At 53.5% G+C, this 27,942-nt stretch overlaps 1 protein-coding gene across 3 annotated transcripts; it reads right to left on the bottom strand.

Moving 5' to 3' along the window:
• Position 1: 1 nt before the first annotated feature.
• Positions 2 to 26,699, bottom strand: LOC144947695 (uncharacterized). Of its 3 annotated transcripts, XM_078876993.1 has the most exons (8): positions 26,568 to 26,699; positions 13,286 to 13,465; positions 11,768 to 11,923; positions 10,735 to 11,307; positions 10,171 to 10,347; positions 8,861 to 8,963; positions 5,570 to 5,695; positions 2 to 2,893 (listed from the first exon to the last, which is right to left on the bottom strand). In XM_078876993.1, the coding sequence occupies exons 1-8, from the start codon at positions 26,599 to 26,601 to the stop codon at positions 2,857 to 2,859; spliced, it is 1,386 nt and encodes a 461-aa protein (XP_078733119.1). In that variant the 5' UTR covers positions 26,602 to 26,699; the 3' UTR covers positions 2 to 2,856. The 3 variants fall into 3 exon arrangements, with proteins under 3 accessions (XP_078733119.1, XP_078733121.1, XP_078733120.1); XM_078876995.1 differs by lacking the exon at positions 5,570 to 5,695; XM_078876994.1 differs by lacking the exons at positions 2 to 2,893; positions 5,570 to 5,695 and adding an exon at positions 6,440 to 7,363.
• Positions 26,700 to 27,942: the final 1,243 nt, after the last annotated feature.

The raw sequence follows: 27,942 nt of genomic DNA, 5'->3' as shown, positions 1-27,942 counted from the left end.
GAGTTGCCGAGTTGCCTGCAACATTTGGCGACCTGTAAATATCCTCATCATTACAGGGCGCTTCCAAAAAAATGTTCACTCTTCCGAGAAATTGCAACAACAACACCGCGAGAAATTTGAGGCTGAGTCGACCTAGGGAGAGGACCAGGGACCGGTTCAAGATAATCGTCACCGGTGTTGGCCGTGAGCGGGAATCGAACCCGTGTCGCCGGGCGCGCTAACCGCTGCACCACCGCTCCCCACGCACGCGCGCGTTGACAGCGGCTTCTCAGGGTTCAGGGCTCCCCACTTCGCTGCCCGACGACGTTCCCCGTGAGCTTGACGATGGGGGCTGTCGCTGCTGGAATGGGTTTAGCCTGACCCCTTGTGCTGCGCATATTACAGGGCGCTTCAATAAAATGTTAACACTTCTGAGAATTTGCAACAACAACTTCTTGGTTCTTTCGGTAAAGTCACGTAGAAGGGAAATAATTAAATAATAAAACATTATAAAATAATTCTCACGACGTTTCGGCCACAATGCAAGCAGCCGTCCTCAGGTGAAGACCAGGTCTGTCGGGGAGACAGCGTCTGAAATGTATTATTTCCCTTCTACGTTACCGAAAGAACCAAGAAGATGAATCCCTGCAGTCACGAAAGCTTTAAATCGAAAAAAAAACATGAGAAATATGCCTCCTCCGGGCTCTGGAGACCACCTGGAGAAGATTCCAGGCAACGCGTTGTCAATGCTGGCGAACGAGTGGAGACTCTGACTTTTTGAAGCTATTAACATCACATTTGTCATCGTGTGACAGTGTATCATCCATTAAAAACGAGAGTCCCATATAAGTGTTAACATTTTTTTGAAGCACCCTGTACTATTGTTACTACTCAGCCACGTGGTGTGTTGGGGCTGTCCGTGCCAGCAGTGGCCCATGGGGTGAAGAAGCACGGCGTGGCTACTGAGGACGACGGTCTGGGGTGGAGACTCATTACGGAGTGACAGCTCAGGGGGGGGGGGGGTGGAGATGATGGAGCGGTGAAACGAAGTTCGTGGCCAGGCGCGTCGATGGTTGTTCAACGGCGAGACCGAGGGAGTTGGCAACAGCTTGGGGAGGCCTTCATCCAGCAGTGGATTGATAATGGATGAAGATGATGATGACGATGATGGTGGCGATGTTGGCATCGCTGCCAAGCCATTTGATTTACGCCGTGTTTTTGTGCAGGGAAATTCAGTTTGTACGTCCATACGGCGTACAGACGTTTCAATTTCGTGCAATTTTTTTTTTATTTTTTTTTGGTCTATTTGTATTTCTCCCTTGTGATGGGATTTTGTAGGATGAACCTTGAGATTTCTAAGGGTCACGGGGTGACCGATACGGCGTGAATCGGTCTGTGATAAGGTGGCGCACTGATAAGGGGTTGTGCCCGTATTGAAACAGCTGTATGCCGGATGGACCTCTGCACAAGAATACGGGGTTGGTTGCAACATCGTACCTGCACAGTCACCTATACATACACGCACACACGGGGCTGAGCTCACGTTAAGGGGGAGAGTGGTGAGAATGGCTTGGAGAGCCCGTGCCCCATTGACGTGCAGGGACAGAAATAGCGGGCGCAGGCCACCGGGGTCGTGGCACAGAGCGGCAAGCCACACGACATCAGACACGCGCGCATCACTTTCACTGGCTGGGTAAGGCAGACAGACAGCCGTGTTACAATCACTCATCCCCGCTCGCCCGGAGACGTTCTTTGACGATTTGTGAAACGATCTGGCGTCCCGATCCCACGTCTCGTTTCGCGTTGCCTCTCCGCCTGTCCCGTTTGCACATTTTCGTTCGCTGCCGTAACAAACAAGACGTACGACTTCTACCATGCAACGTGCAACGAGCATGTTGCGTGCGATGGAACGTTCTCGCCGTGGCACGGTTAGATTTGTTGTGTCACCGTGCGCAAAAATAATTGATGAGTCGCCTCCGCGGATCGAATGCATCCCCCGCTGCGTGCGGGTTTCTCGGTCACATGCCTCTCCGATCTCCGTCATAGAGGTTTGTCTTTTTTGCGTGGAGTTTATAACGCGTAAGGATCAACGCCACTACCACCCGAACACAGCCAATTGACAAGGTTTGCCACGTAAACACAACGTGGCAAATGGTGACTACTCCAGCACAGCGGTGTGTTGGAGAGTAAACCCACGACGACGTTTACGTTTCGAGTGCCGTGACGTTTCGCCGGTAATTTCAACAACAACCAGCATCATCAGGCGACAGCCAGAGTTGTATATTTTATATTTACGTGATCTAACCCCCCAAAAAACCTCTATTATGGATAATATTAGTCGCGAAAGCTTGCTACGTGCAGCAGTATTGTTGAGCATTGCGATAGTTTGGCCAATATCAGTTAATTATTTTTGTTTTATCTATGGGATGAAACCACAAGGAACTGTGACGATTCGCTGCTGGCGAAAAGGCCCTCCACATTACCCGGCTAATCTGGAGCGGTCATTTTGTGTGGCTCTTCCACGCACGCCAGGCCGCACGGCGGACGGCGCGGAAGAGGTGGGAGTCGGTACCCACACTTTACCCCACCACCACCACCACCACCACCACGTGCGCTGTACTCCACCCGTAAACGTTTTAATAATATAAACATCTTTGCAAAGCGTCGCTGCCGGACGATGAATCCCTGTCCAGTGTGCCGTAGTTAGCGGGGGCTCACTTTTGTATGCGTCTCTTTTTTTGTTTGATGCGGCAGAAGGGAAATCTGAAAAGGAATTTTTTTTGGGGAAGGGGGGGGGGTGGCGGGGGAGGGTGGGAGATGCAGCTGTCGGGAAGAGATCACCAACGCGATCCTTGGGAACGCAGAGGTCTCGAGCCGTCACAGCTCCGTGGACTGCACTTGCTTCTTGAGTTTCCTGCGAGATCGCGCGGCACCACAGAACAGCGGCGTCACAGCGGTGGCAGCGCACAGCGGTCCATCCCGCCCGTCACGGTGGCGAGGTGTTACCTGGCGAGGTGTTACCTGGCGAGGTGTTACCCCCCTCGCCAGGTAAGGGCTCCGCTGGGCTGCGGAGCTCCGATAGCGGCCTGGCTGTCACAAAATGATGGCTCAACGAGGTTGGCCTATCATCATCGTGCGGGAATTCATGGCGGCCGAATATTCTAAACGCGTGATGTTGATTCTCAACGCGGAGGGAAGAAACCGGAGGAGCCGGAGAAAAATCGACGCTGACCACGGGGGAGAACATGCAAACTCCAAATATGCCGGTGTCTAGGTCGGGATCGAACCCACGACTTCCTGCATACGAGGCCAGGTGGTTAACACCTCGCAACCGTGGTGCCCTCAGCATCAAACGAGTACCTCGTGTGTCAAACATCGCCACTAGGGAGACAGAAGGTGGCTGGGCGTAGTGCTGGCCACCCACCCCCTTCAGTTGGTGCTACTCACAAACAGCACTCGCCCCACCAGTCCCCCTCCTTAACCTCCCTCCGTTCCTCTCTTGAAGCCTCACCTCTTCTCTATCGTCCATTCTCTTCCCTCCCCTCGCCCCTCCACCCCTCCCCATCCCTCCCCCGGAGCCCTTTCGTGACCCCCTAAGCACCCCCCTATCGCTGCTGCCACTCGTTCCCCGTTCCGCCGTAAGTCGTCCCCTGACAACGGCACCACTCCGCTCCGTGTCACCGTTTTTGTGAACCGTGTCAAGCGCCTTGAGTGAAGGCGCTCTGTAAATTTAGATTGCACTTTATTAGAATAATTCTGCGATGGCTTATTCGAGGTGCCTTCGTGTTTTGTTGTTGTTAGCACTGCCCCTTTACGGAGCATGAGGCTGCACGTCTCATCGCAGCGTCTTGGACCTGCCCAGAGCTCCACTTAGATGCATCGTCGGTGGGTTTTTTTTGTTGCCACGTCAACCCACGTGACCTTAGCTACAATCGGAACAATTGTTTTTTGTTATTGTTGTTGTTGTTTGTGAATCCAGTTGTCCGTAACGTTTTTTTTAATTGTTACAAATGCCGGCGTGAACACTGGCACCACGCAAAGCTGCAACGTGCAGACTCCCCAGGGGTGCACGAGTGAGATGGCAAAGCGATGTGGTATTTTTAGCGTGCCGAGCCCCGGATTTGTTTCCCACGCCAACACCGTAGAATTATTGGACTCCTGTGAGTCGAGTCCGTCACGAGTGCGCCCATCGCGCGCGCACGCACGCACGGTGAACTCTTTGCAACAACACCGCGTCAGGTCTGCTGCGAACGAAACACGCCACCGGCGTGAAACGAAAGCAGCACGGAGACCTCCGCAGTGGAGACGGAGCGATTTCATCGGATTAGCGGCAGCTTGAGAAGGCCTTCATCCAGCAGTGGAGAGGTCATGGCTGAAGATGACGACGGCGGTGTGATCACCAAAGTAAGCCGGCTGCTGTGAAGTGGACATTACAGACACAATGGTACGGCACGTGCAAGCTCGCTGGCCATTGTGTACGCATGCACTTTGAACTTACTTCGCACCGTACGTAGCCAACCGCGCTAATCGGAGGTGCGGGGAAAGGACAACAAACTAATTACGTAAAGCAGTTCTAATGAAATGAGTTTGTCAATCTAGATGATGATTTAAAAGTGAGTAGCTCCAGTGGCGTCTTAATATCAGACGGAAGAGCGTTCCAGACGGCCGCAGAAGCGCATCTGAAAGCGCCGCTTTGTAGGTGAGCGTCTTTGTTCGGTGGCTTTGTCGCGTCTCACATCCCAAGATAGAGACGTGGGGGAGACTTTCTGCTCATACGAGCTCATCTCCATTGCTGAGCCCGGAGCCAAACGTGGACACTCCACATTCCCATGGCAGGGGCAGGTTGATTCGTGGGACAAGCCACGTTTTCCTGCCCACAAAGTGCCGCTCAATGTATTGGTCGCAGAGGGAAGTTGGGCCGTGTTGACTCCTAATTGTTATTGTCCACATCGTAATCTTACATCCGGCCAGATTCAAATACTTCTCGAGAAGTCGATAAACCGATAAACCGTCGCGATATGAACGCTGGCTATTGTGTCTCTCTATAATGACCCTAAACGAACTTCTATATACGCAAAAAAAAACCTCAACACACCCGTCAATAAATGGCTGCGAGGCCTTAAAAGGAAAGAAATGACCGTTCTGTACCGCGAGGGCTGCTTTACGTGCCACGAGGAAGGCTCGCTTCCTGGCATGCCCCCTATTGTTTGTCTTTCCCTTCGAGGCCACGGCGGTGTTGACGATTTGTGCCCCGTTGTTTTTGTCATTCGTGTACCACTGCCAACGCAGCAACAGCAGCATAATAATACTTTTTTTTTATAAACAATGTGTAGTTTCATTCACGCGAATAGCGTCCCATAACGCTGGACATTAATTACACACACGAGGACCAAATTCACACTGCCAAGCATCGTTGAGTGTCCCCGCTCGGTGTGACGATGTCGGTTTCCGCGGGCACACTGCACATGGCACCCCGACGCGCGCTCAGGTGGTGCCCGCGCCACTTAGCGATGGCCCAGGTCAGGGGTCAGAGCGGAGGGAGCCACGGGGTCTGGGGTCTGGGCTGGGGGGGTTGGGGGTGCTGCCCTACCCATGCAACGACGGCGCTTTCCAGACCCGGCTCGACGAGGCGGCGGCGACGGCGGCAGCGGTGCCGCTGGGGAAAGCGAGCTTTCGCGACGACTCTACGTCGTACCTGTTGCCTTCAGGACATCTCCTGGCTCGCACGGGCACGCGGGCACGGGCACGCACGCACGCACGGGCACGCACACACGGGCACGCACGCACACACAATAGGTGTGGAGCGGTGAGCAGGATCGCTCGTGGCCGGTGTTAGTTGGCGGGGGGTGGGTTTAGTCCGGGTTATTCGATGAGTTTAGCTCGGTGGGTTTAGTTTGGCGATGGTATTGGGTCAGTGTCGGAAGTGCGGCTGGGTTGTTGTGGTCAGGCTGAGCGTTGGGGGTTGCCACGATGTCGGTTTTTGTCGAGATTGGGCGGCGGCGGCCGAGACATTTCTGGACGTGAGAGTCGTCGCTACGTCTGTTTCCCTTAACTCCGCCAGGGAATACCACTTAGCGTCTTGTTTTTTGTCCCCTGATTTACGGTTGAGAGTTCTCCGACTGGAGTCTACCCCCAAATAACCCCGCCGTGAGTTTTTTAATAATTGCAGCTTCGTGACGCGCGTGGCGTCAGAAAACGTCGTGCAACCACAGCGCCGTAAATTTATCCAGAAAACAAAGCGCTCATTCAATGGATACTTATTAGATGTTTAATTGGCGTACTTTATTTTTATTACGGTTAAAAGGTTAAGTATTTAATGACGATTCCTGATTTATATTTTGGGTTTGGCCACGCAACGGCCCAGCCCAAGACACGTGTCATCGAGGGCATCCGCCGCTCAACACAACCAAACGATCGACCCCCCTCCTCCCCGTCTTGAGATCCGCCCCCCGTCTCCCGAGTTCTCGCCTGGGCGAAACTAAAACCAGCATGATGATGCGCGTCAGGTGTACGAGCGTTTCACAACGCCACCGATCGGTTGACGATTTCGGCTCACCGGTGAAGTCGAAGAAGAAATTTCTCACGACTAAATGGAGAGCGCGAATCGAGCGACGGTTCGAAACCTGCGTCAAACTCCAGCGTCGGGACAACGACGTCGCCGGGACGTTGATTTGTCTCGCGCGTCGAGCGGTGAACGGTAACTGACGGCAAAGGCCGAGCCCAAAATAATCGACGACGAGTCGGGAAAATTTGACCGGCGAAAAAAAGTTCGCGCTGCGCCGACCGGGGCACGAGGATTCATTGCCGAACGGACGGCACGGCGCCTCCGATTAGCTCGGTCGGCTACGTACGGCGCGAAAGAAGTTCAACGCACGCGCGTGCGTACGATACATCCCAGCGTCGCGTTATCGCGGCAGCCCCCAAGGTCATTCGTCCGTCGGCTTTTGTCAAAACGAAGTTTCTCGTTGAGCTCAGTCGTCGCTCGCCCAGTTAGTCGAGGTTAGTTGGACCCTCTACGATGGTCCGAGTTAAAGCCGGGTTAGTCGCTACGTAGAGACAGGCTGGGTTCATTAACCCGCGTTAGCGTCCGAGCTGCTGCTGCTGCTGCTGTGCAAGCTTTGTGCTGTGAGAGCACTCGGCGTGGGCTGTCCGTGATGGACGTCGTTGCCTCCGTCCACCCAAGCCGACTTTAAGGCGCCCGCATCATGCGGTGCGGATTCGCTGGGCGTGCTGGTGCTCAAAGAGCCGGACTGAGGTGCCGCGAAAGCCCTCTGCGAGAAGAACCACGACGCTTTTGTGTTCCCATGAAGTGTTTCGGTGTTTGTCTTACGCATGCCACGGGATGTCACATGCAGCATGCACGCGTGCACACTTGTGCGCATAACTGTTGAGCACAACACATTGTACGCAAGTTAACACATAGGCACGTCGGCACCGGTGCAACGCACGCAAATAGAACGTCACGGATATCCCTTCATTGCCTCCTACGCCGTAGGGGCAAGTGCTGTTAGCGAGCACCCATGGATACGGGTGTGAAAGACTTGGCCGAGATCACACCTGGACACCTTTGTCTTCCTAGTACCGATCGTCGTACTGATGTTAGCCATGACTCTGGGGTCGGATTCATAGTGCAGGGCACTAATCACCACTCCACTGCCCGTCACAAATGAATCTGCACTGCCAGCGAAACTCTGGCAACCAGAGGAAAAGATCCCCCGTATAGCCTCAACAGACTGTAGGGGCAAGTGCTGTTAGCGAGCCTTTGTCTCCCCATTGTTGATGTTTGGGCACCGCACCAGGTACTCATTTCAGACTGAGTCGACCTCGGGGAGGCCCAGGACCAGTTAAGATAATCGTCACCGATCTTGACTGTGATCGGGACTCGAACTTGAGTCTCCGAGTTGGAGGCACAGTGCACTGACTACTGCACCACCGCTCCCCATTATGCACACGCGCACACACACACACGCACGGCATCACGCTAATACGCACGTGCGCGCACAGCCTCCTAACTAATAGAAATTCATTGAAGTTGGTGTTTCTTGCCATTCGTGTAGCGCAAGGCTGTCACGAGGGCGCTGCGTTTCACAGACACGCGGTGTGCGGTAGTCTCCCAGTAGGGGGGCGACGTCGCTGCTCCGCGTCATCGAATCCAGGGAACTTTTGGCGTCATTTTCCAAATTTTGACAAAAACCTGAACCGCGACAGCGGAGCGCGTTTGGGGCCTACTCGTTTAGAATGCCATCAGGGGGCCTTTTAACGCACGGCGCGGCGGTGCGCAGTCAGGGTTTATGCCGGACACGGCCGCGCTATTAACCCATAGCGGCCTGCAGGATTCGAACCGCGAGCTCCTGCAACAGGTGGCGGACGCGCTCCCACCAGGCCCTCTCGGCCCTCTCGGCCACCGTTACCGCCCCCACGATACAGGGCGCCACAGGCGGTGAGACGTTAACTACCTCGCCTGGTATACACGAGGTTGTGGGTTCGATCCCGACCGTGACGCCTGCTGCTGTATATTCGGAGTTTGCATGTTCTCCCCGTGGTCGCGTGGAATTTTCTCCGGTTTTTCCCTCAAAGTTTAGAATCAACGTCACGCGGCGTTTAGAGTATTTGGCTGCTGTACATTTCCACGCAGCGATGATGATAAGCCACCTTCCTTGGTAAAATAAAAAAAGTTTTAGTTTAGTTAAAATCCACAAATGATCAGGTTTATTGGAAGTCAGGAACGTTTATATTAAAAATTTCCACAAATTATATTCCAGTCTTTCCATCGCCGTGACGGGATTTCAATTCGCATTCCAAATTCCCAGAGTGTGCAGTCGAGTTAGTTTAGCTTCAGCACAGACTCCCTCGGGCGCGTGCGGTGGAGGCGATCCCTCACCTTTTCTTGAGGAACACGAGCCCGGCTACGGCCGACGCAGCAGCGGCGACGACGAGCGCCAAGACGCCGGCCACTTTAGCGCCGCTCGGTGATTTCCGCGCACCTGTGGGAAGAGCGTCCCCCCCCGCCCCGACACGTGAGGCCAAGCCGGCTTCCATTCCCCCGCCCACCACCCACTCCCGATGGCTGCATCTGCGATGGTTCCAACAAAAAATGTTGATTCACAGCCCTCTGCTGTCAATCCACCGCTGGGGGACGAGGCCACGACGCCATCGCGTCGGTCACGTGACTGGTCAAAAGGAAGGGTCGAAACTTTGCTCACCGCCGGTGTGAGGGAATTTTAGACATCCAAAGAGTATGGATTCCTGCAGTCACGAAAGATTCTTTCGCAGCGTACGTAGCCAATGGTGCTAATCGGAGGTGCGGGGGGAGGACAACAAACTAAACACAAAAGCAGTTCGCAACAAATTAGTTTTCAATCTCGATGATGATTTAAAAGAGCACAGCTCCAGTGGCTTCCTAATATCAGAAGGAAGAGCGTTCCAGACGGCCGCAGAAGCGCATCTGAAAGCGCAGCGCGATGATGCGGTGACCACCGCCTTTGTTCGATGGTTACCCAAAAGCCACTGCTGCTGCGAGGATGACCGGGGTTCACGTGATGGTTCATGCTCCATGGCGAGATCAGTAGCGAGGTAATGAGTGAGACGTGAATTCCCTGGGTGTACCTGTGCACATGACGTGAATTCCCTGAGTGTACCTGTGCACATGACGTGAATTCCCTGGGTGTACCTGAGCACAAGACGTGAATTCCCTGGGTGTACTTGTGCACATAACGTGAATTCCCTGGGTGTACCTGTGCACATGACGTGAATTCCCTGGGTGTACCTGTGCACATGACGTGAATTCCCTGAGTGTACCTGTGCACATGACGTGAATTCCCTGAGTGTACCTGAGCACAAGACGTGAATTCCCTGGGTGTACTTGTGCACATAACGTGAATTCCCTGGGTGTACCTGTGCACATGACGTGAATTCCCTGGGTGTACCTGTGCACATGACGTGAATTCCCTGGGTGTACCTGTGCACATGACGTGAATTATTCCCTGGGTGTACCTGTGCACATGACGTGAATTCCCTGGGTGTACCTGAGCACATGACGTGAATTCCCTGGGTGTACCTGTGCACATGACGTGAATTCCCTGGGTGTACCTGTGCACATGACGTGAATTATTTCCTGGGTGTACCTGTGCACATGACGTGAATTCCCTGGGTGTACCTGTGCACATGACGTGAATTATTCCCTGGGTGTACCTGAGCACAAGAACGGCTGTCCTTGCCAGGTCCCATTTGTGCTGCACACGAGGCTCCACTGTCCGACCTGCGCCTCCGGTTCATCGATGCATCTGTAGTGAGCGGTGGCACCAGGTCCCTTGCCCACTTGCTTCACGCGCGTCCCGTTCAGCTCGGGGGGCGCGTTGCAGTCCAGGTCTACGCAGCGGAGGGGCGGTATAGAAGCACACACACACAGGCAAAGATCCCCCATATAGTGTTTAACAGGCTGTTGGGGCAAGTGCTGTTACCGAGCAGCACCTATGAAGACCGGCACGGCGACACGCAAGGGGGCCAGCATCACGCCCGGCCGTCTTTGATGAGCACCTTATGGCAACTTTGTCATAACAATAATAATTTAAGACATTTGGCATTCGCACCGTTCTGACGGCGCAGGTCTATCGTCGCAAAGGAAGGCGATGCCGTCTCCGCCGCTACTGTATTTCACATCGGACTCTGCCGCGTGTGATGCCATTTGAGTTATTGTACCAAATGCAGCAAATAACGTTTGGGTTCGGGGACGAATTTACGACGGCCTAAGGGCACCTGTGAGTGACGCATCCACCATCGCCGCCCCCTTGTCTGTCGGACTCAAGGAAGGCTTGGTGGTCGCTTGTGTGGCGGGTCGTGGCGGGAAGATTGATGGTCTGGTTGTTGGAGGCCTCGTGGTTGGAGGCCTTGTTGATGGAGGCATTGTTGATGGAGGCATTGTTGATGGAGGCATTGTTGATGGAGGCATTGTTGATGGAGGCATTGTTGTTGGAGGCATTGTTGTTGGAGGCATTGTTGATGGAGGCATTGTTGATGGAGGCCTCGTGGTTGGAGGCCTCGTTGATGGAGGCATTGTTGATGGAGTCATTGTTGATGGAGTCATTGTTGATGGAGGCCTTGTCGTTGGAGGCCTTGTAGTTTGAGGCCTTGTCGATGGAGGCCTTGTGGTTGGAGGCTGCAACGTAGCCACGCGGACGCAGAACGTTCCGTCCCGCCCGGGCTGGAAGGGCTCTGTGCCGTTGGTGGCCACGTATCCGTCCAGGCAGCGGCACGCAAAGGCCCCTGGCCGGTTCTCGCATGAGGCTCCGGCACCGCATGCCGTGGTTCCCCCAGCGCACTCGTCCACATCTGCGGGGCGCACAGCAGCATCGCACAGCATCGGATCAGCGCCGTAGCGCGGGCGGGGTGGATGGGCCACGGTGGCTAGGAGATGTGAACTACCTCGCCTGGTATACAGGAGGTCGTGGGTTCACTCCCGATCCTGACGACAGTGAGAGACCCGTAAGAGAAATTGACTCTCCGCAAAAGTGGATTGTTCCACCAACGGCTCAGGGAAGGGAACTAAAACCAAAGGAAGGAAAAAAATAGAATAACCAGGGTGGCCGCTGGTGTCGAACCGCTGCAACACTGCAACGCGAGCTGAACGCGCGACCGCTTGGCCGTGCGGTGGCGGCGTGGAACGTGGATTGCGAATTTTCCACCAATGGCTCGGGGAAGGGAACTGAAACTAAGAGAGGAAGAGATTAGCCAGGGTGGCCGCCTGGCTCGAACCGCGTGGATGACGACGGTGGTAGGGCACGAGCCTCGCCTGCGCACGTCGTTCCATCGTTGGGCTCGAAGTCGCGCTTGCCGCTGGACGGGAGGTAGCCCGCGGCGCAGCGGCAGTAGAAGCTGCCGAAGGTGTTGAAGCAGCTGGTGCCCGTGCCGCACAGCATCTCCACGTCAAGCCGGCACTCGTCGTTGTCTGTGTGGGGTCGTGGCGGGGCGTGGGGGGGGTTCACGCACGGACAGGGTCAAGGATGGGTCGGGGGGTGGAGTGGGAGGGGGGTGCCCAAATGACCAAAGCGCCCAGATTGTGTCCCGCATCGGATGGGGCCGCCGCGGTGGCGAGACGTTAACTCCCTCGACTGGTACGCAGGAGATCGTGAGTTCGATCCCGACCCTGACTTCTCCTGCTGTGTATTTGGAGGGTGCGTGTTCTCCCCGTGGTCGCGAGGATTTCACCCCGAGCCTTCCAGTTTTTCCCTCCACATTTAGAATCGACATCACGCGTTCGGAGCATTTGGCCGCTGTAAATTTCCGCATGACGATAGGCCACTTCGTTGAACTATCATTTGTGATAACCAGGTCGCTTGTGAAAAAGAGCTATACATAGCTCAGTGGGGGCATTACCTGGTGAAATACCAAAAAATATGTGTCAGAAGCCAACAGGAAGGACTCGGCGTGGCAAAACCAGTGACACGGGAGGATCACCGTTGAGAATGTGTTACCCATTGGAAGCCTCTGCCTGAATCACGTGGGATGCACCCTGTCTCGTCAAATCTCAACAGCTAAGCGAGGGTTGAGCCCGGATAGTGCTTGGATGGGTACCGACCGCGCGTCCGTATAACACGTGGTACAGGCCTTGTGGAATAGACAGAGGGCAGTGCCTTGCCACGCAGTCAGTCAGACAGCTCCCCACGATCAGTCAGACAGCTCCCCACAGTCAGACAGCTCTCCACAATCAGTCAGACAGCTCCCCACAATCAGTCAGACAGCTCCCCCACGATCAGTCAGACAGCTCCCCCACGATTAGTCAGACAGCTCCCCCACGATCAGTCTACAGCTCCATCACAATCAGTCAGACACCTCCCCCCCAATCAGCCAGACAGCTCCATCACGATCAGTCAGACAGCTCCCCACAATCAGTCAGACAGTTCCCCCACAATCAGTCAGACAGCTCCATCACGATCAGTCAGACAGCTCCCCCACAATCAGTCAGACAGCACCCCACAATCAGTCAGCTCCCCACAATCAGTCAGACAGCTCCCCCACAATCAGTCAGACAGCTCCCCCACAATCAGTCAGACAGCACCCCACAATCAGTCAGCTCCCCACAATCAGTCAGACAGCTCCCCACAATCAGTCAGCTCCCCACAATCAGTCAGACAGCTCCATCACGATCAGTCAGACAGCTCCCCACAATCAGTCAGACAGCTCCCCCACGATCAGTCAGCTCCCCACAATCAGTCAGACAGCTCCCCCACAATCAGTCAGACAGCTCCATCACGATCAGCCAGGAAGACGAAGTGGAATCACAAGCACGACCGCCGGGCTTTCGCGTCACCTCGGCAGGCGCTCTTCCCGTTCCCGGAGAGGCCCTTGTTGCAGACGCACTTGAGGGCCTCGTCCTTGGTCATGCACGTGGCGTTCACGTGGCAGCTGCCGCACACGTCAGGCTCCTGCGTCGTCTCGTCGTCGTCGTCGTAATTGTAGTCTGGAGCGGCGGAGCACCACGACACCAACACTGTGGGAGGTTCGGGAGAAAGAGAGATGCGGAAGGAGGAGTGGTGGGGGGCAAAACATCGATTTGGTGACATTACAATGGCACGTGTCTATGAATTTACGAGGTGTCTGTAACGTGATGCTGGCACTGTGGCGCAATGGTTAGTTGGTGCCGCTGTTGACGGTGGCGGTGGTACAAGCACAATAAACAACAACAACTCAACACACTCGTCAGAAACACTGCGACGTTTCTGGGAATGGCCCTTCTTCGTTAGCACATCAACCGAGAGGCGGGAGAGGGATTAAGGGCTGGTGACTGCACTTCACACCGCGGGGCATGATGGAAAGTCAATGTAACACATGTAATAAAGTCAATGTAACACATGTAATAATGTCAATGTAATACATGTGTAGTGGTGATACGCGCTGGGTGTATATGTCGTGTGCCAGCGCGTATGTACGGGTGTGTGTGTGGTGACGCGCGCTGACGGGGAGGAGCAGGCGTCAGTGCGCGGGTGGGGGTAGTGCTGCTGATTGGCTGTGTGCCGGTGACGCGCCCAGAGGGAGTGATCGGGTAGCAGCGCGGTGTGATTGGTCGGGGAGTGGAAACACGCGCTGAGCGGAACCGGATCGTAGGGATAGCGCGTGGGGATTGGGTAACTGAGGAGCGGTGCCGACGTTGAGGTCCGCATCCGCTCCGTCTCCCGGGAAGAAGGGGTATATAAGGTGATGCACAGAGGAGCAGGGGCAGAAGTGGAACCATCTAAGAATGAAGACGAAGGTGCAGAGATAGAGCCCGGAGAGGAGAGTAATGGAGAGTAATGGAGAGTAGAGGAGAGTAAGGTATAAGTGTGTAGCCAGCGAGAGAGAACGGTCTACACGAGCTGAGTAATGTATAGTGTGTAGCCAGCGAGAGAGAACGGTCTACACGAGCTGAGTAATGTATAGTGTGTAGCCAGCGAGAGAGAATGGTCTACACGAGCTGAGTAATGTATAGTGTGTAGCCAGCGAGAGAGAACGGTCTACACGAGCTGAGTAATGTATAGTGTGTAGCCAGCGAGAGAGAACGGTCTACACGAGCTGAGTAATGTATAGTGTGTAGCCAGCGAGAGAGAACGGTCTACACGAGCCGAGTATGCATACGGTGTAGCCAGAGAGAGAGGAAGGTCTACACGAGCCGAGTATGCGTACGGTGTAGCCAGAGAGAGAGATGCAAAGTCTACACGAGGCGAGTGGAGAGTGTAGCAGAGGCGCAGAGTCTACACGAGGCGAGAGAGGAGTGTAGCCGAGGCGCGGAGTCTACACGAGGCACAGAGAGCCAGCAGCACAGAATCCAGAGTCAAGAGAAGCGCATTGTGAAGAAGAGAGGCCACGCGTTGTATTGTTACAAGTCAAGATTTAATAAAAGAAGTGTGTTCCCGTCAAGGAGTTTCCTGCCGTCATTTTCCAATACTTCACATGTAATAAAGTCAATGTAATACATGTAATAAAGTCAATGTAACACATGTAATAAAGTCAATGTAATACATGTAATAAAGTAAATGTAATACATGTAATAAAGTCAATGTAATACATGTAATAAAGTCAATGTAACACATGTAATAAAGTCAATGTAACACATGTAATAAAGTCAATGTAACACACAAGACGTCTTCTGGTGAGCGACTTTTCACTCGGAATAACAAATTGACACTAATTGATAGGCATGCGAATAGTTGGAGGTTGGGGTGTGTTGTGGTGGAGGTTGTGGAGGTTGTGGTGTGGTGGAGGTTGGGGTGTGGTGGAGGTTGGGGTGTGGTGGAGGTTGTGGTGTGGTGTGGTGGAGGTTGTGGTGGAGGTTGTGGTGGGGTGTGCTGGAGGTTGGGGTGTGGTGGAGGTTGGGGTGTGGTGTGGTGGAGGTTGTGGTGTGGTGGAGGTTGGGGTGTGGTGGAGGTTGTGGTGTGGTGGAGGTCGGGGTGTGGTGTGGTGGAGGTTGTGGTGTGGTGGAGGTTGTGGTGTGGTGGAGGTTGGGGTGTGGTGGAGGTTGTGGAGGTTGTGGTGTGGTGTGGTGGAGGTTGTGGTGTGGTGGAGGTTGTGGTGTGGTGGAGGTTGTGGTGTGGTGGAGGTTGTGGTGTGGTGTGGTGGAGGTTGTGGTGGAGGTTGTGGTGGGGTGTGCTGGAGGTTGCGGGGTGGTGGAGATTAGGGTGTAGTGTGGTGGAGCAGACAGTACAACAAAGAAACAAACAAACGGAACACAAGAGAGAGAATAATGGGCAAGGAAGTGAGACAATGCAAATAAATTATTATTCAAACAAGTCCGATTTATCGAGATTGGGCACGGCATCAAACACAACAGTCCCAGACCACAGCAAGATAACAACCGCGCAGCAGGAGCCCCTCGTTAACACCGCTGCCCTCTGCAACAGGAGAGATTTTGATGGCCAGGCTGTGGAGGTCCAATTACATTGGCAAGGTGATATCCATTGCCGCGCAAGACAGAGCGAGAGAGGCTTCTTTCTCGTGGGAAATATAAACTTTACATTCTCTGCACTTATTAGCTTCAGACTCGTCCATAATACAGTTTTTTTGGGGGCGTTCGATCGCGATCTAACCTAATAACGCGATCTAACCCCCCATAAAAGTGTATTATGGATGATATTGGTCACGAAAGCCGACGTGTTAAACTTCCGACACTTGTTGGACAGGCTAGGACACACGACCCAGGCTCATATCTACAAGATAAAGCGATCGCGTCATTACTCCTTGGTTCTTTCGGTAAAGTCACGTGGGTAGAAATAAAATGAAAGAAATCACGACGTTTCAGACGCAACAAAAGCGTCCGTCATCACTATTTTTTGCCTGATGACGTACGCTTGTGTTGCGATCGAAACGCCGTAATTTGTTTTATTTTATTTCTACCTACGTGACTTTACCGAAAGAACCAAAGAGTATGGATTCCTGCAGTCACGAAAGCTTCAAATCAAGATTGTTGATCTTGCGGTCAAGGCTTCCTTCCCCCAGGCACCGTGCTAAACTAACCTATAAACTAAACGATGTCAAATCAAGATTAAACGATGTTTTATCTCACAAGGTACGGGCCCACTGAGTTACGTGGCTTTTTCTCAGAAGCGACCTGGTGATCGCAAATGATAGCTCAGCGAAGTGGCTTATCATCACGTGGACATTTATATCGGCCAAACACTCTAAACGCGTAGTGGTGTTGATTGTAAATGTGGAGGGGAAAACCGGAGGACCCGGAGAAAAATCCACGCGGCCACGGGGAGAGAGAGAGACACGCAAACCCCAAATGTACAACAGCAGCAGGCGGGCCCCCCCACGACCTGCGGGTCGTGGTGGCTTTTGACCGTCACCTGTGCCGGTCAATCGGGGATGACGCGCGGTGCACGGGTGGATATTGCTGCACCACCCTCTGCTGATGTGTGCGTGTGTGCGCACGTGTGTTGAACTTCTCTCGCACCGTACGTAGCCAACCCGCGCTAACCGGAGGTGCAGAATTATCATCGTGATTTATATACCCTATGTTGAACTTCTTTCGCACCGTACGTAGCCAACCCGTGCTAACCGGAGGTTCGAGGGAAAGACAACAACGACAACACTAAACACTCAGCCGCAGACCCGCAAACACCTTTTACCAGCCTGGCACGCCACGTGACTGTAGCTATGTGACTGTGTCGTTAAACCCGCCACCACCCGACCCAGCCGGTCAGTGAAGGGTTTAGTCACGTCAACAGAACGTACCCATTCGTTACGAGTGCCGCACACCGGCTGTATGCTGGAGAGCAAATCCACAGCATTGGACGTACGCGACCTAACCCAGAGCAGCTGTATTGTGGATGATGGTGGTCGCGAAAGTCCCCTTCTGCGTGTTAAACCGGCGCTCTTTGTGCGCTGTCGCTGGTTTTTAAGGGGGCGCACAGAGACGTAAGGAGCACACCACCAACAATTACTCTCTTGCCATGTGCACCACACTAACAACCACCACCACCCCCATCATGCATTTCGTGAAGAGGTGCACTGTGTTTACATCATGAGGCCTCCTTTGCCAGTAGCAAAATATAATAATAGTTTTTTTTACCCTTTTTTCTGGCAACAAAGGACAATGTTATACATTATCAGAGTGTGTTTTTGTTTGCATTCTGACTGCAAGTATTGTGGTTAATGCAAACATGATTCCTTGTAAGGAGGTTTCAGTTTTGTTGCCAGAAAAAAAGGGTAAAAAAACTATTATAGGTGCACTGTGGCCCGTCTTGTCTTGGGTCACCACCACAATTCATTTGAGCAAAATGTGGCACGCACTGACAACACCAGCAGCAGCAGCAGCCATAGACCACTGGTGGACGGGTTCCACCCCAAGCAAGACTCATCGGCACACCGTAGCCACCATAGCCCATCATAGCTCACCATAGCCCACCATAGCCCATCATAGCCCATCATAGCCCACCATAGCCCATCATAGCCCATCATAGCCCACCATAGCCCATCATAGCCCATCATAACCCACCATAGCCCACCATAGCCCATCATAGCCCATCATAGCCCATCATAGCCCATCATAGCCCACCATAGCCCATCATAGCCCATCATAGCCCACCATGGCCCATCATAGCCCATCATAGCCCACCATAGCCCACCGTAACCCACCGTAGCCCATCATAGCCCATCATAGCCCATCATAGCCCACCATAGCCCATCATAGCCCACCATAGCCCACCATAGCCCATCATAGCTCACCATAGCCCATCATAGCCCATCATAGCCCACCATAGCCCATCATAGCCCATCATAGCCCACCATAGCCCACCATAGCCCACCGTAGCCCATTATAGCCCATAATAGCCCATCATAGCCCACCATAGCCCATCATAGCCCACCATAGCCCACCATAGCCCATCATAGCCCACCATAGCCCATCATAGCCCATCATAGCCCACCATAGCCCATCATAGCCCACCGGAGCCCACCGGAGCCCACCATAGCCCATCATAGCCATCATAGCCCACCGGAGCCCATCATAGCCCATCATAGCCCATCATAGCCCACCATAGCCCACCGATGCTCACTGCTGCCCTCCGTCAACCGGAGCGCGTGGTGCCCTCCCAGTCGCGTCGGCCGCGTTGCCGCAGCAACCAAATCGGAGGTAGCCCCCCCCTCCATCCCCCCCTGCCCCCCTTTTATCCCCCCCCACCCCCCCACCACGGGGGGCTTTGCCTCCTTGACAACTGCAGCGGCCACAGGTTTGACAAAGAGGCGCCCAGGGCAGGAATGTGGCTTCCCAGCGCCTCCTCGGCCTCCTCGTCGCTGCTGCTGCTGCTGCTGAGAAGGCGAATGAATAAGCGGGTGGTGGTGGTAGTGGTGGTAGTGGTGGTGGTGGTAGTGGTGGTGGTAGTGGTGGTAGTGGTGGTAGTGGTAGTGGTGGTGGTAGTGGTGGTAGTGGTGGTGGTAGTGGTGGTAGTGGTGGTGGTAGTGGTGGTAGTGGTAGTGGTGGTAGTGGTGGTAGTGGTAGTGGTGGTAGTGGTGGTGGTGGTAGTGGTGGTAGTGGTAGTGGTGGTAGTGGTAGTGGTGGTAGTGGTAGTGGTGGTAGTGGTGGTGGTAGTGGTAGTAGTGGTGGTGGTAGTGGTGGTAGTGGTAGTGGTGGTAGTGGTAGAGGTGGTAGTGGTGGTGGTAGTGGTGGTGGTAGAGGTGGTAGTGGTGGTGGTGGTAGTAGTGGTAGTGGTGGTAGTGGTGGTGGTAGTGGTGGTAGTGGTGGTGGTAGTGGTAGTGGTGGTAGTGGTAGTGGTGGTAGTGGTGGTGGTAGTGGTGGTGGTAGTGGTAGTGGTGGTGGTAGTGGTGGTAGTGGTGGTAGTGGTGGTGGCGGTGATGGTAGTGGTGGTGGTGGTAGTGGTGGTGGTAGTGGTGGTAGTGGTGGTGGTAGTGGTAGTAGTGGTGGTAGTGGTAGTGGTGGTGGTAGTGGTGGTAGTGGTGGTAGTGGTGGTAGTTGTGGTGGTAGTGGTGGTGGTAGTGGTGGTAGTGGTGGTAGTTATGGTGGTAGTGGTGGTGGTAGTGGTGGTGGTGGTAGTAGTGGTGGTAGTGGTGGTGGTAGTGGTGGTGGTGATAGTGGTGGTGGTAGTAGTGGTATTGGTGGTAGTGGTGGTGGTGGTGGTAGTGGTGGTGGTAGAGGTGGTGGTAGTGGTAGTTGTGGTAGTGGTGCTGGTAGTGGTGGTGGTAGTGGTGGTGGTGGTAGTGGTGGTAGTGGTGGTGGTAGTGGTGGTAGTAGTGGTAGTGGTGGTGGTAGTAGTGGTGGTAGTGGTAGTAGGTGGTAGTAGTGGTAGTGGTGGTGGTAGTGGTGGTGGTAGTGGTGGTGGCTCTCGCTGGATTCCAACGTTGGCGTAGACCGTTTCCCCCCTCGCACGATTGCTCCGGTCTCCTCCCAGAAGTATAAAACACACGAATTAATTAGCCGATGACATCTTCGTGTACAGGGGTGCTTCAATAAAAATGTTCACACTTCCGAGAAATTGCAACAACAACACCGCGAGAAATGTTCCTCCTCCGGGCTCTGGAGACCACCTCGAGAAGATTCCAGGCAACGCGTTGACAACGACGATGGCGAATGAGTGGGAGAGACTCTTTGACTGTTTGAAGCTATTGTGGGGATATGTTAATTACCTCGCTTTTATACAACGAGGTCGTGGGGGTTCCATCCCGACCCTGACGCCTGCTGCTGTATATCTGGAATTTGCGCGTCTCTCTCATAATCATCGCGGTGGCTATGAGATGTTAACTACCTCTCCTGGTCTACAGGAGGTCGTGGGTTCGATCCTGACCCTGACGCCTGCTGCTGTATATTTGGAGTTTGCGTGTCTCCCCCTCCCCCCCCCCGTGGTTGCGTGGATTTGTCTCCGGGTCCTCTCTTCTTCACAAGCGACCTGTGCCACAACTGATAGCTCGACAAAGTGGCTTATCACGTGGACATGTAGAGCGGTCAAATGCTCCAAACGCGTGACGTCGATTCTAAACGTGGAGGGGAAAACCGGAGGACCCGGAGAAAAATCCACACGACCACGGAAAGAGAGACACGCAAACTCCAATTATACAGCAGGCGTCAGGGCCGGGATCGAACCCACGAACTCCTGCATACCAGGCGAGGTAGTTAACATATCCTAGCCACCACGGTGGCACCCAGCCAGCCAAACAAACAAACAACATAGCTCTGTGTCTACGCAAGCGACTGGTCACTCTCTCTGTGTGCGGACACGCTGGGCCGCACGGAGCTCTCGGTGGCTTTATCGGGGCACTTCAGCCATCCACCCTGGCCACGTGCCAGCCTCGTTTGGGCGCCTGTTGTTGACCTTTAAAGATGAAGCCGTCACCACGCATCGAAAGCCGCCACCAGCCGTCACCGCTGGACCCACAGCTGGGCCAATGTAAAGGGGGGAGAAGGCAGGAGAGGGGGCCCTGCTTTTTTGGCAATCCTCGTTTGAGTCGTGCCTAGCGGGGCAGCCGTCACATGTGAATCAGCCGTCACCTGTGAATCAGCGGGCACCTGTGAATCAGCCGGGGTGCTGTAATTGTTAGCTCGACCCTCTCGGAACGCTCACCGGTGACCGCAACAGAACGATCAAAGGTAAAACGGCGTGACAATTCGGCCCTTCACTCAAGCGAAGCGTGCGCCAATCTGTGCCGAGTGAAATGTCCGTGATGCCACGCGACGCGACGTGGCGAGGCCGAGGATGGCCCTCCGCGCGTGGCCACAAGTCGGTTTCAAACACCCGCCGGTGATGTCAAAGGGTCGTTTTCATGACATCGCCTTCATGGGGTCCAATTTCTGACGCGAAATGGCCCAATGCACTCTGAGAATTTGGAATGCGAATGTAATTCCATTCACGGCGATGGCAAGGCTGGAATATAATTTGTAGCACGTTTTGAATATCAATATTCCTGACTTCCAATAAACCTCATATAGCTAGATAATTTGTGGATGTTAACAAAACGAAACTATTTCTTATTTTACCAGGTAAGGCCCACTGAGCTATGTAGCTCTTTTTTCAGAAGTGACCTGGACACGGATGATAGCTCAACGAAGTGGCGTATCACGTGGAAATGTACAGCAGCCAAATACTCTAAATGCACGTTTCTAAATGTGGAGGTAAAAACCGGACGACCCAGAGAAAAATCAAAGCGACTGCGGGGAAAGAGAGACACGCAAAATATACAGCAGGCGTCAGGGTCGGGATCGGGATCGAACCCACGACGTCCTCCATACCAGGCGACATCGTTGACACGCAAAATATACAGCAGGCGTCAGGGTCGGGATCGAACCCACGACCTCCTGCATACCAAGCGACATCGTTAACATCTCGCTAACATGATGGTAGGGATACTGAGATCAATGATCCAACCGCCGTACGTGAATATCTCCTTGCGGGAGAAACAAAACAGCGCTGAATATAATAATAATGTCAGCGTGTAACGCGCGGTATTCGCTCGCGTTGAAAGAGAGAGGACGACTCAGAGGCGCAAGGAGTAGGAACCTCAGACGGTGAGCCGGGTCAAGATTCCTCATCAAGCTCCGCAGTCCTTGATGTATGAATCAGAATCAGAATATTTCTTTATACTGCAGGAATTCGATTAGCTATATAGCTCTGTTGAACTACCTCGCCTGGTGTGCAGGAGGTCGTGGGTTCGATCCCAACCCTGACGCCTGCTGCTGTTTATTTGGAGTTTGCAGTGTCTTTCTCTCTCATAAGCATCGCGGTGGCTATGAGATGTTAACTACCTCTCCTGGTATACAGGAGGTCGTGGGTTCGATCCCGACCCTGACGCCTGCTGCTGTATATTTGGAGTTTGCGTGTCTCTCTCCCCGTGGTTCCGTGGATTTTTCTCCGGATTATCCGGGTTTTCCCTCCACATTTAGAAACATGCCTTGAGAGTGTTTGGCTGCTACAATTTTCCACATGATGAGCTATTTTGTTGAGTTGTCATTTGTGATGTGCCAGGTCGCTTCTGAAAAAGAGTTACAGAGCTCAGTGGGCCTTACCTGGTAAAATAAAAAAATTGTTTGTGTTTTTAGTTTTCTTTTTCAGAAGCGACCTGGCCACAATTTAATTATAGCTCGACAAAGTCGCTTACGATGTGGAAATTCACAGCAGCCAATTTCTGTTAAATATTTTAATCAATTAAAAGTACACATCTTTATAATTGAAACAAATTTCGAATTTCAAAGACGGAGTGAAAACTTGAGTGAGGGTTGCTGCTGGCTTAACAAATTAATTATCTCCAGAGTCTCCGAGTCTTGGTTAGACCCCACCCCTTAGCCGCCCACCCTCGCCATCACAGCAGCCGCGTCTAGACCACTGCGATAATTCACTGTGGGCACAATCATCCACCATCACGCTGCGGTGGCACGTTCCCATTCCCACGGGCCTGGAATAATCACACCCGCGTGTGTGTGCGTGTGTGTGTGCGTCCACGTGTGTGTGTGTGTGTGCGTCCACGTGCGTGTGTGTGTGCGTCCACGTGTGTGTGTGTGCGTCCACGTGTGTGTGTGCGTCCACGTGTGTGTGTGTGCGTCCACGTGTGTGTGTGCGTCCACGTGTGTGTGTGCGTCCACGTGTGTGTGTGTGCGTCCACGTGTGTGTGTGTGTGCGTCCACGTGTGTGTGTGTGTCCACGTGTGTGTGGGGGGGGAGGGGGTAGTGTAGTAGCGGTTAGCTCGATGCGCTGTGAACCCCGCGACCCGAGTTCGATTCCCGCTCAAGGCGAATAATTAGTGATGATTATATGAACAGTTACTGAGCCTCCCCTAGGTCGATTCAGACTTAAATAAGTAGCTGGTGGAATGTGTAAACATTTGCACTTGGGGAGACAAAATGCCTGCTGTTGTGCTTTGTCGGCCTTCAAATGCTACACGGGGGATCTTTGTCTTCGTCGCCTGCGTGTACGTTGTGTAGTCTGGCCCAGTGGTTCACGCCCCCCCCCACTGCATTCTTCAACTCCTGGGCCCATGAACAACGCCGAGCGGGCAATGCGAATGTGAACCCAGCCTGGGTCTGCCCCTCCCCACCGGTTCCACTCGGCTCACGACGATCGCGCGCGCGGCCGTGACGAGAGGAACGTCCGGCACCTTGAGGACGACGCTGCGTGAGCGGCCTGGGGGGGGGGGGCGAGTGGGGGGCGAGTGGGGGGCGAGTGGGGGGCGAGTGGGGGGCGAGTGGGGGGCGAGTGGGGGGCGAGTGGGGGGCGAGTGGGGGGCGAGTGGGGGGCGCGCCCATGAGGTTCGTAAACAAAACCTCCTCGGGGTTGTCGCTCTGCTTGGGGTTCTGGTGAGATAAGGGTGCGGTCAAGCCTCGGACTTTTTAGCAAGTAAATAGAAACAACAACAAGAAGTGAAAACACCGCGGCTCTCCGATGTGTTTTCGGGTCGTGCCGCATGGGCACGATTTTGTCCGACGGTTCGCTCCACGTGCTGGGGCAGCTTTTTCAGGAACTGGACATGGCACGTGTGAATGAACACTGAACGTTGTGCTGAGCTATTTCTTTATAATCTCTTTCTATTCATATCGAAATTGCACACAGGAACTGGATGTCCACGTACGTACAAGAAGCTCACAGTGCGTGGCGCGAAACGTCGAACGAAATGAACGATGAACATCTTAACGGTGCTTGCTTACGATCATAATCTTACTTTATTTATTCAGGCGACTCACACTCAGCTATGAGACTCGTGTTCAGTCGGATCCCACATTGAGTTGTGTGTTGGGATGTTTGCAACCAATAAACAACGAGTGTTCTTGTCACTGGGAGAATAGCGGATCACTCCAGTCGCGTGAGGGAGCAACACAATATCCCCCGCACAGATGTAAACAGGTGGCGACTAATCATTCATTATCAGTCCACTTGCAGCCTTCTTCTGGGGGCGGTGGGGGGGGCGTATGGCAACTCCACGATGCACCCTCTACGGGTCGGGAGTTCCACAAAGCGCGCGCCGCTGATCCACCAACCCTGACCCCCAGGGAGATGCGGGTCACGAGACTACGTGCGTGGATAAGGCGCCAGCGCGCAGCTTTTGACTTGGCTCTCTGACCCGTAGGCGTCGTCGTTGTCGCCGTGTACTGGGGAACGATGTGGCTCTCTTGTGCTGCTGCGTTGAAGCGCAGTTGCGCCATCCGCTAGCACTGCGCAACAAGCCCGCTCCGCAGTGTTTACGAGGCGCATCTCGTCTGATCGACAGCAGCGATAGGGCGCGCTCTCTCTCTCTCTGTGTCAGCTACAGGGTTATCTGTCTCTCAGCTGCAGGGATCTCTCTCTCGATCAGCTACAGGGCTCTTCCGACTGTCTTCCAACCCCCGGTGAATGGAACAAAGAACGGCGCGAGATGGTTTATCTTAAAATATCGTGCGTAAAAATAACGTAACATTAACATTTAGAGTGAACATCAACAGGCGCGAATTGGTAAAACGAAATATGTAAATGGTCTATTCTTACAAGGAGATTATATTTAGAAGTATATTATTAAACTGTCATTGACTAGACGTACAGTAACACCTTCACTTGGCTCTGTGGACAGACTGCCCCCCCCCCTCCAGCCATGGCAATGTGGAATTTCCACCAGAACCCTCAGGCAAGTAGTAGTCAAAGGGAGTGATGAACGTCACTCCGACGCCTATTTCAAAATTGTGACAATTCTGCTCATTTAACGTTGAGAAACAATGCACGTGAACGGGACACAGTACAAATGCTCGTGGAGTAAAGACCATTGCACCTTGAACACGTGAATGGGAAATCGGAGGCCCGCGTGCCGCATGCTGTGAAGAATACACCACGCAGCAGAGGTGGGACAAAGTCATTGTTATGCAAGTCCAAGTCGAGTCGCAAGTCATCAAATTCATGACTCGAGTCTGACTCGAGTCCAAGTCACATGACTCGAGTCCACATCTCAGAGGTGGGACAAAGTCATTGTTATGCAAGTCCAAGTCGAGTCGCAAGTCATCAAATTCATGACTCGAGTCTGACTCGAGTCCAAGTCACATGACTCGAGTCCACACCTCTGCCACGCAGCGGTCTCACAAAGTCTCATCGTCAAATGTGGTGGCGGGGTTTCGCGTTGCGTGGGGGTTTTTAAAAATAAAAATAAAAATGTTACGCAACTTCTACAAGCGGGAGATGTCCTGCCGCCGGACGCGTTTCCTGGCACTCATCTCTGTCGGCGGGTCCTGGACCACTTGGGTCGACATTCCACGTTCACGTGGCAGGGGCCAAGTATGTCCGCTAAACAACATCTCACAAATGTGCTAACTCGCCCGTTTTTGTTTACAAGGTTCGCGTGGGGAGCTCGAAAGCGGCTGACAGCGCCACTCAGAAACCGCGTCTCTCAACAGACGCGTGCCTCGGGGCGGACAAACGGGGTGCTTCAAAAACATGTTAACACTGATTTGGGACTATCATTTTTAATGTTAAAACAACTGATAATAAACCTACACTGTAACGTTATAACAAATGTGATGTCAATAGCTTCAAACAGTCAAAGAGTCTGCTCGTGTTCGCCATCGTTGTCAACGCATGCCTGGAATCTTCTCCAGGTCGTCTCCAGAGCCCGGAGGAGGCTCATTTCTTGCAATTTCTCAGAAGTGTTAACATGTTATTGAAGCACGCTGTAAGATGCGCAGCACAAGGGGTCAGGCTAAACCCATTCCAGCAGCGACAGCCCCCATCGTCAAGCTCACGGGGAACGACGTCGGGCAGCGAAGTGGGGAGCCCTGAACCCTGAGAAGCCGCTGTCAACGCGCGCGTGGGGAGCGGTGGTGCAGCGGTTAGTGCGCCCGGCGACACGGGTTCGATTCCCGCTCACGGCCAACACCGGTGACGATTATCTGAACCGGTCCTGGGCCTCCCCCTAGGTCGACTCAGCCTCAAATGAACACCGGCTACGATTATCTGTTTAAACCTCGCCACTGGGGAGACAAATGCGGCCGAGCGCAACAACACCCACCCACTTGGTGTGCAGTGCCCGGCCCTTTAATCGGCGCTACCCGCTAACGGCCCTGGCCCCGAACAGCCCCGCAAAGCCCACACACGGGGGGGGGGGGGGTGAGGGGTCTCTTCGCCGCCGACTCTGAGCCACTCGCACGCGGCGGCGGCACCACTCACCGATCACCACGAGAAGCACCACCACGTTCCGCATGCTGCTGGCGGTCGGCTGGCGTCCAGCTCGCACAGAGAGGAGGGCAAACTCGGGCGAGTGACAACCCCCGGGCTCCGGTGGCTGGAAATGAGCGTCGGCTTTCCTCCCTCCCCCCCCTCCTGAGATGGGCGAGGGGCACGGGGGGAGAGGAGGAGGAGGAGGCGAGAGGAGCGAGTGGGGGGTTGGGTGTCGCTACGGGCACAGGGGGTGGGGGGGGGCTGCCGTGAGGGTTGCGCGCTTTGCCCCGTGAGCTTCTGCTCTGCGCGAGCGTTGCTCTGTCGTGAGTCGACTGGCCCTCGGCACGTGAATGTGGAGTGTCCGTCACAGGCTCAGGACCCGACGGTGGCGGGCTCAAGCAAATGGGGCGGTGGCCGCATCGCGCGGCGCTTTAAGACGCGCTTCTGCGGCCGTCTGGAACGCTCCTCCCCTCCGATGTTGGGAAGCCACTGGAGCGATGCTGCACTTTTAAATCATCATTTAGATTGACGAACTCGATTCTTTAGAGCTGACTTGGTTGTGTTTAGTTTGTCTGTTCTTTCCCCTTCCCTGCCGCATCTCCGATGAGCGCGGTTGGCTACGTACAGTGCAAAAGAAGTTCAACACAGTTTCAGTTTCATTTATTTGGTATAGCCCTGCGAGCCATTCGGCTCTTGAATCGGGTGAGGAGTTGTATACCCCTAGCTGCCACTGCAATTGAGTGGCCTAAAATACAATGTTTCGCTCCGGATGATCGCTGCAAAGTATGATCTGTGTTTTGATTTAGTGTGCTGATCTTAAAGGTGCATTGAAAAATGTTGATACTCCGACTGATGCTCATGCTGTTGTGGAGTGACTCATGCAGCCAGCTATGGCTGCAGGGTTTGGTGGTACATGTTTTTACGTCGTTTATTGTGAAAATTCGGTCACAGTTCCTATGACCACTGTTTCATTGCTTTTATGGCTTTATTTTGGTGATTTTCGAAAAGTTTTTTGGTTTGGCATTGTTTGTTTGTTGTAGTACAGAGTTAGACTGATGGCCTTAATCTAAGTTGTCTTGTGGTTGTTGTTGTTAGACTTGAATCCCACTGGGGTTTTTGTACACAGTGTTGGTGTACGGTGCTTTTCTGCAATATTTCTTGGATTTTCTGTTTGCACATAGTCACTTTAAGATGTTTTCTTGTTCATGTTTTTGTTTTTTGTTTATTGCGGTTGCACCCGATTCAAGAGCCGAATGGCTCACAGGGCTATACCTAATAAATTTACTTGAACTTGAACCGCAACAAACAAAAACATGAACAAGAAACATCTTAAAGTAACTATACGCAAACAGAAAAATCCAGGAAAAAACTGAAAAGTCTTCCA

This window comes from Lampetra fluviatilis, chromosome 46, assembly GCF_964198595.1.
Source record: "Lampetra fluviatilis chromosome 46, kcLamFluv1.1, whole genome shotgun sequence".
NCBI classification, from domain to species: domain Eukaryota; kingdom Metazoa; phylum Chordata; class Hyperoartia; order Petromyzontiformes; family Petromyzontidae; genus Lampetra; species Lampetra fluviatilis.
Note: the sequence above shows the minus strand (reverse complement) of the source record. Positions and strands in the feature narration are given on the sequence as shown.